The sequence below is a fragment of the Hippocampus bargibanti genome, linkage group LG13 (genome assembly GCF_051943395.1).
Source record: "Hippocampus bargibanti isolate YZ-2025 linkage group LG13, ASM5194339v1, whole genome shotgun sequence".
Lineage (NCBI taxonomy): Eukaryota > Metazoa > Chordata > Actinopteri > Syngnathiformes > Syngnathidae > Hippocampus > Hippocampus bargibanti.
In genome coordinates, this window is record NC_142746.1 from 13,530,769 (window position 1) to 13,542,811 (window position 12,043).

Here is a 12,043-nt window from a genome sequence, read left to right on the forward strand (position 1 = left end):
CATACTATTGTAATAGTCTAACTCTTAAATCGTGTGTTCTCCTCTTTGTAAAGGTACCGTGATGTTCCAGTTCTTTTGTAACAAATTATAGTATGCAGTTGTTCCTGATGTTGTGGACTCGAAGGGTAAAAACAGAAGTGCAGACCAACAAAGACATGATTATTCAAACAAAAGAGAAAACGGCACAGAGTAATTTCTTCCCTCGTGGACCATTCAGTATTCCGTCTCGCAGGACCGACACGGGCTCCACTTGAAGTAAACAAACACATATGTGTGAATATTTCATTTTCTCTAAGTACACACAACCACAATATGGCACTGATTATTTACACTCACTCACTTACTTATGCATTGCTTCATCTGGCTAGTGCTCTAATCATAGGTTGTTGATTTTTTTTTTCTTTTTGTCATCTCAGACATCCTAATTTGGGCTCTCTGCTATGTGACTGATTCGGAACGTCCGAGACGTGTCCTCTCACATGAAAGCTATTGTTTAAGGATTGGATTCGAGTATTTTCAGCATCGCACAATGACACAGAAGTATCTAATAAAGTTGTTTTTTTCAACACGCCTCCTACAGATAATTAATAATAACACTGGATCATTAAAATGTTACCGTTGCATAAAATACATCTGAATGCTTTGGCGACAGATGGCAGTAAAACGCTGCACACAAAGCATTTGATCCACTTACGAGCAGCCGATGAAGGCTTATTATTATAATCATATTTTATAAGCTTACAAGAAGCACACCATAATGTGGAACCTGTTAGTGGTTGAATTCCTAATTTGCAGCTCACTTAGCGCCTCGCTTTCTTTGTGGGAAGAGCGAATGTTCTCAGCGACATTTCATACCTGCGAGCAGGGAGTGTAAATAGGTCGCATGTATTAAATGTAGGAGGAAGACAGCCAGCCGGCAACTTGTAACATAAATTCACCAGATTTGACTCCCATTAATGAACCTGTATCATTTTCAATCACATCTACAGCTTCTAAATGACAATGGACTTCGGTTATCTGAACTTCATTGACACAACTAAGCACTTCACCAACCTTTCTGGTACAGTGCAGCATCATTTTTGCTATTTGTACAGCACACTGCATGATTAGCAATTTTTTCAGCGTCGACATAGTAGCAAGGGAAAGATGAGGATGGTTGGTGTGTAAGGTCTGCAGTGTAGAGCTACTGCTGTTGTTCCTTTGATGAGGGAGGCTAAAGAATGTGGACAAACGTCCCAGAACATGCATTTTTATCATCTGATTAATCAATGAGCTCAGCGATTGTCATTTGTCTTCGAGTTCCATTAGAGATCAATGAAACACTTTCAAGATATTCAGGATAACCTCCCCATTTTAGCATTTTAAAATAATGTCCACTCTTAAGAAAAAAATCTGAAATACAATTAATCTGTGCATGGATTAGAAGACATTAGATTGAGATTAGATGAACCTTTATTTGTCTCACAGTGGAGAAATTTACATTTCACAGCAGCTGGAGTAGGCAGCCACACTCGCGGTACCATCTTGAAGTAAAAAAAAAAAAAAAAAAAAAAAATACAAATGTGACACTACACAAAAGACACAGACAGTCTTTAATTTTTATCACTTTCTTCAGCCTCTTTCTTGAATGAAGCAGTTCTTAATGAAAGAGGAGAGGATCAAACCATCCATTTCACCAGTGGATCAGGGACGTCATGGTGGAATGTGCACATCTGCTACAAGTTGTTTTGAAAGCAAGCACGAAGCTGATTGATGAAAAGAGATTGTCTCCCACATCACCTCTCCCACTTAAATCCGCTTCAATTCCAAGCCGCGACAGTTTCACATATGCATCGGCACTGACACTCCCTTCTTCTCACCGTGGGCTCCTCAACCCATGCACCCATCCAGAGCCAGACTGTCCAACAGCACTGACTTTTCCGCTGAAAAAAGTGGAGCTGTGAAAATGCTTCCCATTACAGGCGCAAAAAAGCACAATCGCCCCCGAGCTGTCCAGAGATGACGGTCAAATGGCACCGACATTCCTCCCAATCAAAAACAGCACAGTTACTGAAATCATAGCTCCATCAGTTACATTTTGATGACGCTCATCCTCATTCAGGTTCCATTCCAAGTTTATCATATTTAGTCTCTTTTTGGTGGCATCACAAAAATCTCCCACAGAAAAGTCAGGGGAAAAAAATGAACAAAATGTATCATTCTGTTCAACACAAGGTCAATATAGGCATGTTTGGATGAGTCTCGTGTGAGTGAATTTTGTTCCAACCTTATAAAACACCTTTTGGATGTGCAAGTGGAGAAATGACGTGCCAGGAGGACTTCAGATGTCTCACTTCACAATTCTACAAAACAGTGCGAGCTGTTTTGCCGCCTGAACAATACCAAGATGGTCCAGATTTGGACTGACAGTATGTTCCCATTGAAAGCAATCGAACAATGTGTGCAGGTAGTATGTTGTACTGGCAGAAACTGTAAAATTGGTACTGTTCCTTCAAGAAAAGAAAAAAAAACAATGAATGATCATTATTTCACAGTTCTGTCTCAGTATGTAAATGACAAGCACCAGCGCCTCATTAAAATAAACGCTACTCCTTCAGTAATCATGAGGTGATTAAAAGACATTTGGAGAATTCAAAAGATAGCTTGTGCCAATTGTTGTAGCCAGAAAAGGTAATCAATTGTCCTTTTGTAATTAAAACTCCACAGTGCAAGAGAAATGATCTGCCCATTATTCACCGTGACCCTAATTAACGTCGTGATTACTTTAGTTTTTACCTTCCCCTAATCCAGGTTTTTCGTGGGATTTCGTTGTGTCGAGGATGTGATGCTTTGGTTGCAGAGTTGCAGTGGCCGCATGTGACGTGAGCCAGCAAGTCAATCATTTTCGATAATGCTAATCCTGTTCAAGGTCATAAGGGGACTGAATGTCAACAACACTTTCACGCTAATTTCGTATTTCGCTATTACATAGCACGTCAGGCGAGTTTCTGGGTGGTGGCAGCACTAACCTCAGAACTGCCAATCACATGTTAATTATCACTGACTGGTCACATTTACGTTGTGTAAAATATTTTTACTGTGTTTCATTGTCTTTACACAAACTGTGGCATTGTTTGGTAATCGATGCCATTACGGCAGAAAAAAAAATAAAAAAACAAAAATGAGCCTTTGCATGGTTAGAATGTCAGGACAACATAAATATATGTATACTTTTTTCAAAGATGTATTCATGAAGAATAAATGGAAAATTGGAAAATGCAATATATTGATTTAAGAGAGGTCACAGGCAAAAAGTCGTAACCAGATGAGATGAATGTCGTCTGCCTGATGGTTAAGAGCCACAAAGACGATCCTGTTTTTATTGTTTTTCCAATCAAGCACATGGAGTAAAACTCTTCCACGTGGAGAATGTGACCAAAATCGGACAAATGAAAGCTAACCTTTGCGGTAAAACGTGGTGTCTTGTAATTAGTGTTGAAAAATCGGACTCCAATTCTTCAGCACAAAAAAAAGTTACGATGAGCTTCACTCACAGAAACTTGTCATTCAGGGTTATGAGCATTTTAACATGCATGGACTACGATTTGGAAATCTGCGATGTTTCACTCTTGTTTTTTTTATTTATTTATTTATTTATTTATTGATTTATTTTTGCTTGTGAAAAATAAAGTGATTCAATGCTCAGCAAATACTGCATTGGAATGTTTCGAACAGTATGTTAGCTTGCTTGCAATCTATCAGATTTAAATTTCAGAAACAAGTTCAATGCTGAATTTTCATTCCGAAATAGTGCTCACGGTGTTGCACATATACTTTTATTTTTTTTAAGCTTCAAACTTGACTTATGGATGGATGGTGGAAGGGCGTGCAAGCCATGTAGAAGACACAGAGTCTAATAATTAAAGAGTTAGCTATCGGCAACTTTGATAGGATTTTCTAAATTATGGCTCAGACCACAGGTGTCAAAGTCAAGGCCCGCGGGCCAAATCCGGCCCACCACATTATTTTTTTCGGCCCGCGAAAGCAAATCAAACTTGTTAAATTCCATGATGATTGCTAAAATCTGAGCCAAAATTTCATATTTTTGGATGTCAACCACAATAAAAGTCATTATTCTTGACTTCAGATTTGAAAACGAGTTATTCATTAATTTGCTGTGTGCTCTATATGTAATATTTGAAGGGATTTAAACATTCTAATGGGTTCCCCAAATTCATAACGGCCCTCGAGAGGAAACCATAACTACAATGTGGCCCGCGGCAAAAAATGACTTTGACACCCCTGGCTTAGACCTTTCCTATCATTACTCCCATTTTTTTCGTGTTTATCTTTCAAAATGGCCAGTAAAAAAAAGAGTAAAGTGGCAAATATTTCTGTTCACCTTCTAACAAAAAGGTAATGTTATTGTGCAGATACACATTGTGAATGTTGTTCTGTAACATACAGTCAATCAAAATGCACCCAAAGTGCAGTAGCGCCCTACCACACTAAAAAATAAAAATAAAAACATAAAAAGAGTGGGAAAGTGGACCATCATCAATAGCGGTGGCAACAACAAAAATGTCCTCCTTCAAAGAAGAAAAAAATTACACTGGCTCCCTTGTGCGCACACCATCTTGTGCAATAATGTAACTATATATATAAATGCCTTTTGTCTTGCCCCCTGAAATGTTCTATTCGAGCTCTTCAAAACAAAAGTACTGGAGAAATTTCTCAGAGAAAGGCGATTCAAGGCAATTGTGTGTGTATTTCAACTCTCTTGTTCACATGCACACGATGTATTCATTCATGATGCATGTATTGTAGCACTGTTTCACTTGGAATTTGTTTGTAATAGTGCGCATAAATAAACACAGGTGTCATTATAGTCACTTTTAAACATAGTATGCTAAGCAAAAACCATTGCTACAAAAGCTCCTTGCATGAAAAAACACCGTGGAAAAGAAAGGGAACAAAACCATTGATTCAGGTAGAGTATATTTCACTGCCACAATACACTGCCAAATCCTTGACAGCGTAAGCTGAAAATGTGTGATAATGTGAACTTCAGAAAACGTTTTTTTTGCACCAAAATTATGTTGATAGACTAGAAGGAAGATTGCAGGCCTCTGAGCAGGTGCAACAGCTGTGTACGTCACCCACCAGAGGGCTTTTAATGTCATTTAAATAGACCCTCCACGTTGTTTAATATGTTGATTTGCACTCATCTTTCCAACTACTTGTGGGAGCAATTATGTCATTATAAAAACGGCAGCGCATAACAGCCCAGCATGGATAAACAGCGAAGAAAGCAAAGAGCTTTTTTTCTTTTGCAGAGCTTGCTGGGATGTACTTGTAGCATTTCAGGCCAACTGACGTCTCTGGACAAGTTGTGTCCATAATTTGTAAAATGTCTTCAAATGACTTATACTGAGCATATTTTACAAAGATTCCACCACATATAGCTATATTTTACGTCTTAAGACTCGTGCTGAATATTCCGGAAGTCTTGTTTTTGAGTTGGTGACGAGTCTGCACGTTACGTCACTGAAGGAACGCCACTAACCGAAAAAAGGACACATTGTAGCAGTCCATCATGTCAATGCATTTTGCGGTACTTTGGTCTGAAAACGTCGTGTAGGACCAAAAAGAGGCAGAAGAGGGCGACAAAGCTCCATGTAAGGAATTCATCAGCCTGTGTTGTCCTTTAAATGTCATACTAAGACCAAGTTATCAATTCATTTTGACATTTTGTCATGCATCAACGCATGGGACAAAAAATGATGCTCAAACAAGACTTTTGAAATAAAAGGTGGTCGATTCTGCGTGAGATGGAGGAATTCACCATTTGCTTATTTAGAGTCGGAAGACTCAGAACTGAACTGTTTAAAAAGCCGGTTAACTCTGAGGCCAATTCTCATGCTAGAAAAGCAGGTCGTCACTGCTCAAACAGAACCGCATGATGCCATGTATGCATTTGCATATGAATACAACCGTTCCACGGTTAAGTCAAAAAGGAGGCCGAGCACAGCGACAAATTATCCCTCCTATCTGCCGCGACTAAAACATTGTGATCACTTCGACTCGGGTTAGACAGGCAAACATATATGAATGTGGTTCAGAATCTGGTGAAATAATTCAGGTGCTGCAAGTATGTCCGAAATGGCGTCCAAGTAAGCAGCCATCAGCAAGTGCTATCATGTGCCTTGCTTTTTTTGTTGTTTTTGTGGTGTTTTTTGTGTTTTCTTTTTTTGCTTTGTGTTGTGTGTTGTGTGGAATGGATATGGATTGTATTTGAGCATTTTTGGCCACAGCATTCATCTAGGAGGAGACTCTGCTCAGCAGTTGCACCATTTCGGCAGTGCGGATATGCCAGCACTGTTTTTGATTGGGAGGAATGTTGGTGCAATTTGATTGTCATCGCTGGGCAGCTTTGGGGCAATTGTTCTTTTGTGCGCCTGTAATGCGCAGCATTTTCACAGCCCAGCTTTGTTCAGCGAAATGGTTGGTGCTATTCAACAATCTGCGGCTGGATGGATGCATGGCTTGAGGAGACCACGATGAGAAGAAAAGAGCGTCAGCGCAGATAGTTGATCCGTATGTGGAACTGTCGCGGCTTGGAATTGAAGCGGATGTCCGTGGGACAGGATATGTGAGACAATCTCTTTTCGTCCATGGATGCTACAGCTTTGTGTTTGATTTCAACATTTAGCTTGTAGCAGACGTGCACATTTCACCATGACGTCCCTGATCCACTAGAGAAAAGGAAACTTTCAAAGTCAAAGTCAACTTTATTGTCAAATATGCTAATATGCATGACATACAGCACATATGAAATTACAGTCCTCTTGGACCCAGCATGTAAGGCACTTATAATGACTTTAACAAACATAATAAACATTCTCTCCTTATTCATGTAGAACTGATTCATACAACAAAGAGGGTGCAGAAAGTGCTGAAGATTGAATGACTGTGTCTTTGTGTTGTCATATTACTGTATTTTGTTATTTTGTTTTTCTTTTTATTTTGCCACGATAGTGGCTGTCTTTCCAGCAGCTCCTGTATTTTGTTTTTCTACTTCTTCCTTTCGTTTCCCATTTCGTTTCCCAATTCGTTTTCCATTATTTTGCTGCTATGAAACGTAAATGTCTCCATTGCGAGACTACTCCAATCACTACAAGTTTTCTTTGTAATCTGGTGGTACTGGTGGATATTTGCTATGCTTTTAAGATTTAATACATTCGACCTTATTATCGGCAGAACTGCAACCACTGACATTGCAGAGGTTAAAAAATAATTACTTTCCTATGTTAATCCCCTCAGTGCTTTGCTTATTTTCACGATAAAGGTACTGATTTGTAAAAAAAAAACGCAATTCTTACCCAACTGTCACCGACATCCATCTGTTATTGTTGATGGTCTGGCTGCTGGCCACACTGATGACATATTTCCCTCCGCATCCAAGTTCAGCAACTGGATTTCCATCTTGAAGGAACACGTGAACAAAATGGCCACTAAAATTCTGCTCCTGGGCTGAAAAAAAGGAAATAATTAATCGTCTAGTTTCTTGTCAAAATATGCCCAGACCTAGGAAAGTGCTTCGGATTAATTGTGTCCTATGTGTCTTGCTAATTCTACTTTACAGTATATGACTTTTTTTGGTACAGCGTACCCCTAAATTCATGCAGTACTAAACTTCGTCTTTCAAAATCGATGCTACATCACAAGTTGGATATCAAAGACAAAAATAAACATATTGGTCCACTCCCTCACTCCATTTCCAGATTAATTTACATCATACCCCAGCGGGAGAGCCAATAGCGGAGCAACGCGATTGGGGGGCCGATTGCCAATTGCAAAGCTGATCCCTAAACACTTGATCATACAGTCTTCAGCAAGGTGAGGGAAAGACGGCGCACTTTGATTCTCACTAAGATTACACAACGTTGTGCGACCCCCATCGAGGAAAACTTCACGCGAAAGGTTGTAAGACAACACAAACGCTGTTGACCACTTTGATGCCATCGTGACAGCGATGACTGAGCCAAAGCGCCTTGGCGCCGTACAACTGCCACCATTCGTGATGAAGTCAGGACACAGAGAAAGGATGGAAATGGATGAGAGGAATGGGTGCAAAAGATGAGCTGGTTGTTTTGAGTCTGCGAAGCTCCTGATATGACCACGTTCAACAATTCCTCCAGGATAAGACCGGCATCCTGAAAATCCCCCATCTTTTTGTCACAGATAGGTTACGCTTAGCTTAATACTGCACTCTGATGATGCCTGTTATAAGCTGACTTGGAGGTATTTCTAATCATAAACTGAGAGAGCCAGGCTCTTAACTGTGACATATTTTCTGAACGGACCGCAGAAGGGAAATCATGTTCAGATAATCCACCGTCTACAGTACGACTCCTCCTCTCTAATAAAAAAGAGTGACAAGAGAGAAATCTTAGCCAGAGCCAAGTGGTCTTGAAAAGCATCACATAATGAATGACGTCAGGTAACATTTTGAAGTCAACGTGAGCTCTCTCATGATTTACAGTTTGCGTTTCCAGAGCAAGATCAATGGCTGACTTTAGGATTCCATCCATCCATCCATCCATCCATCCATCCATCCATACATCCATCCACCCGCTTATCCTCACGGCAGTCGCTGGCAAAATGCAAACATTGCATTTTTGTTTTAGCATTTTCCAACTTTAAAGGATACCTTTTCTTTTTCTCGTTATCATTTTTTTGTCGAAACTGTTATTTTGCAACCTCTCATGTTATGTAAGGGGATGGGGAAAATGTTCCGCGAATGGGTCGCAACTTGTTTATAAGAAGTGATGGTGGGTTCCGAAGCCAAAACACCCGTCCCCTACATGCTCTACCTTCTCCCACAAAGAAAAAATAAATTATATCCTCTTTGAGAACCAAAACACATTTTTGGGGGAATTGACACAATCCTATTGGTCAATGATTCCCTGAAACACCAATAAATGCCTGTTGAACTTCTTCACTGGAAACAGTTTTTCAACTCATGCCATTAATCATCTACCAAGTATTTATTGTGTCAACACTGCACCATCTTCATTTTCTATTTTTCAACACTGAGGACATTTTTTCTGCAGTCCCCACGGTGCTGTTGCTCTGCAACGCACCTAACGGAGCGCCCGTCCTTTGGTCGCATTCTGTCACCTGTCCCCGCCCCACCCTCGCAATTCCATCTTTTCCCTCTCTCCTGCACTCCACCGCTTTGGCTTTCTGTTCTAGAGCTCACATGTCAAAGCCCTATCGTGGAGAAACATTTGCTTCAGGGAGTCAAAAAAAAACTGAGGAGAGTTTTGGTAAAGGAATTATTTGCATCTGAATGCATGTCTTTTGGTTCGCTTCTGATTAGTTTTGTTTGATTTCTGGATTTGTATTTTTTTAATCCCTTGTTGGTATCCTCTCATGTTGGAGTGATATTGTGCGATATCATGATAGATAAAAGAAAATCTGCCTTCTACATATGCTTTACGAACATCCATTTTTTTCCATGACAAGAATCACAGCCAACTTTTTGGCTTTTGCATACAGCAGAAGGTAAACGGTGTAGAAATATCTTACACTGAGCAAACAGAACTTAATATAATGATGAATTATGGCGTTCACTTCAATCTTCAAACCTATTCTTGTGAGCAGAACAATGACAGGATAACATGTTATTGGAGTAGTCATTATTTTTCAGGATAATCTAGAAGAAAATCAGTGAAGACCAAGACGGCGGCCTGCTGAAAATCAAAGAAGTCAGATGACTGGTGGCAGCTGATAAATGAGGCGGTGAATCTTGACAGGGTGAAGGTGAAACAATTAGGGTGGTTTGACATGACTGTGATTATATCTGATCGCAGTGAAGTTCTCTTGGACCGTGTAAGGTGTGATTCTCTGCTGTTACTTTTCTCTCTCAACGTTTGAAGTTCCAAATTGAATATATTGTGATTCTGCAGTATACTGAAGCTGAACACCTGTGTAAATATATTTTCCAGAATACAATAATAATAATAATAATAATAATAATAATAATAATAATAATAATAATAATAATAATACATTTCATTTATAAGCGCCTTTCAAAACTCTCAAGGACACTTTACCATCACAGGATATTTTTCTGCGGGTGAGCAGCGGCAGCCACACGCGCCAGCGTTCACTCAACCCTGAAGTAACATAAAGTAAAAAAAACAAACACAAAAAGAAATAACAAATAATAGGACAACACAAAGACGTTGCTAATCTATTTCCTTCAAAACATTCAAGAAAAATAATAGAATTGCACACAGCCCTAATTTGGATAAACACAAAAATGTACACTTTCACAGATATCCGTCTCCTGCATAGCAATTAATTTCCTCATTAATATTCAAGCATAAATAACATGGTCTAAAAAACACTTCACACAGGGGAATACACTAAATATGTGTTTGGGTCTTGCTAATTAAAATTAAAACAAAGAAAATCACTTTAGCAAATGTCCATTACAGATTTGCAGGTGGGAGTAATGCACATGACAACATTAAGAACAAAAAATGGAATTGCGGACCATCAGAGAAACTGAAATGCTACCAATATCCATGCCTCGAATAAGCTTTTTGACGATTGATTACGCACTTTGTTTTGGTCATTGTAAAACAAAGAGGACCAAAACATCTCCCTGGTGAACATATAATTGCAATTATCAGGCTTATCTGGTAGTCTTGTCCGTTTACAACATGACCTTTTCATTTGAAATCGGGACATTTCCAAATCAGTTTGGGAGCAGCTAATTGCTGTTCCTCCCTTTTAGTAGCAGCACAAAATAAATGTTTTGATCATGTTGGACAGGATGCCCTGTGTTGTATTGACATGTATAATGACTCGGTAAATGTAAATGAGAGGCCATGAACTGGACTGGGATGTCACGGATAAGAGGTTAATCTAAGTTACAGCTCTGAAATGAATGTTGTGATGGCTGCTCCTGTCTGGGCCAAAATCAATCACGGGTAATCGCCACGCAGAATCCATCGAGGTTAGAGTTCTGTCGGACTTGCAAGTGCCTCACTGCAGAGTCACACATGGCAAAGATAGCCTTGCAAGATCAGGGTGGCTGCTCAGGGCAATACTTTTTAGCTCGCCTGCATCTAATTCAATTCTATTTAGGGCTCGATGCAAATTCAACTGATTGCTATTCCATTCATAACATTTTCAGCATTGCGCTCATTAGTTGTTAACTGTACCTTTTTTTCCCCGATGCCGTATTATGTGTAATCAATTCACTGTACTATTATTACAATAATGTTAGAAAAATGTGAAATTGCTAATATGTGTGTCCTCTGAAGGATTATTTCAAATTATCAAAGTCAAAAAAAGTCAGTCAGCTTTATTGCCAAATATGCTAATATAATAATAATAATAATAACAATAATAATAATAATAATAATAATAATGGCAACAATTTACAGTAAATTCTCATATCAATTATACTTGTAAATATTACAGAATAATGTATGGCAGAACCGTTCCAAATGGGAGAAAAAGTAAAGGTAAGTGATCAATGGCTGAACACAATTTTGAACAAACATGGCAAAAAAACAGTAAACATTCAGGTAAAACACCAAGCGACATCAGAAATCGAGTTGACCCTGAGTCATAGTTGTAGATGACCACAACATATTCCACTGGACATTTAGATACTGAGGTTTTTTTGCATTGTCAAAATAACAACTGCTAGTAAGAGTGGTTACTGTGTGTGCATGTGAGGGGAGGGGAGACTTGATATGCTCCTTGATCACCTCTACAGAAAAAAAATAAAAATAAAAATCCCAAACATGTTTTCCAGACAATGGACACAATGGACTGTGTGTGCATGCGTGTGTGTGTGTGTGTGTGTGTGTGTGTGTGTGTGTGCGTGTGTGTGTGTGTGTGTGTGTGTACTTGTGTGGGTACAGAGTGAATATGTATGTATAAAAAGGGTTGACATTCTTATACATATCAGGGACAGGTGAATCTGAGTGATTGCATTACCTTTTTAATGAACAAAATCACCAAACTATGCAAATCT

The 12,043-nt window shown here is 39.2% G+C and overlaps 1 protein-coding gene across 7 annotated transcripts in view; it reads right to left on the reverse strand.

The window, feature by feature from the left end:
- eys (EGF-like photoreceptor maintenance factor) overlaps positions 1 to 12,043 on the reverse strand; it is a 149,977-nt gene that overhangs the window by 35,381 nt on the left and 102,553 nt on the right. For all 7 annotated transcript variants that reach the window (XM_089011451.1, XM_089011450.1, XM_089011452.1 and 4 more), the window contains one exon: positions 7,362 to 7,512. In XM_089011451.1, coding sequence (XP_088867577.1) covers positions 7,362 to 7,512 — 151 coding nt within the window. The remainder of the gene's footprint in view (positions 1 to 7,361; positions 7,513 to 12,043) is intronic.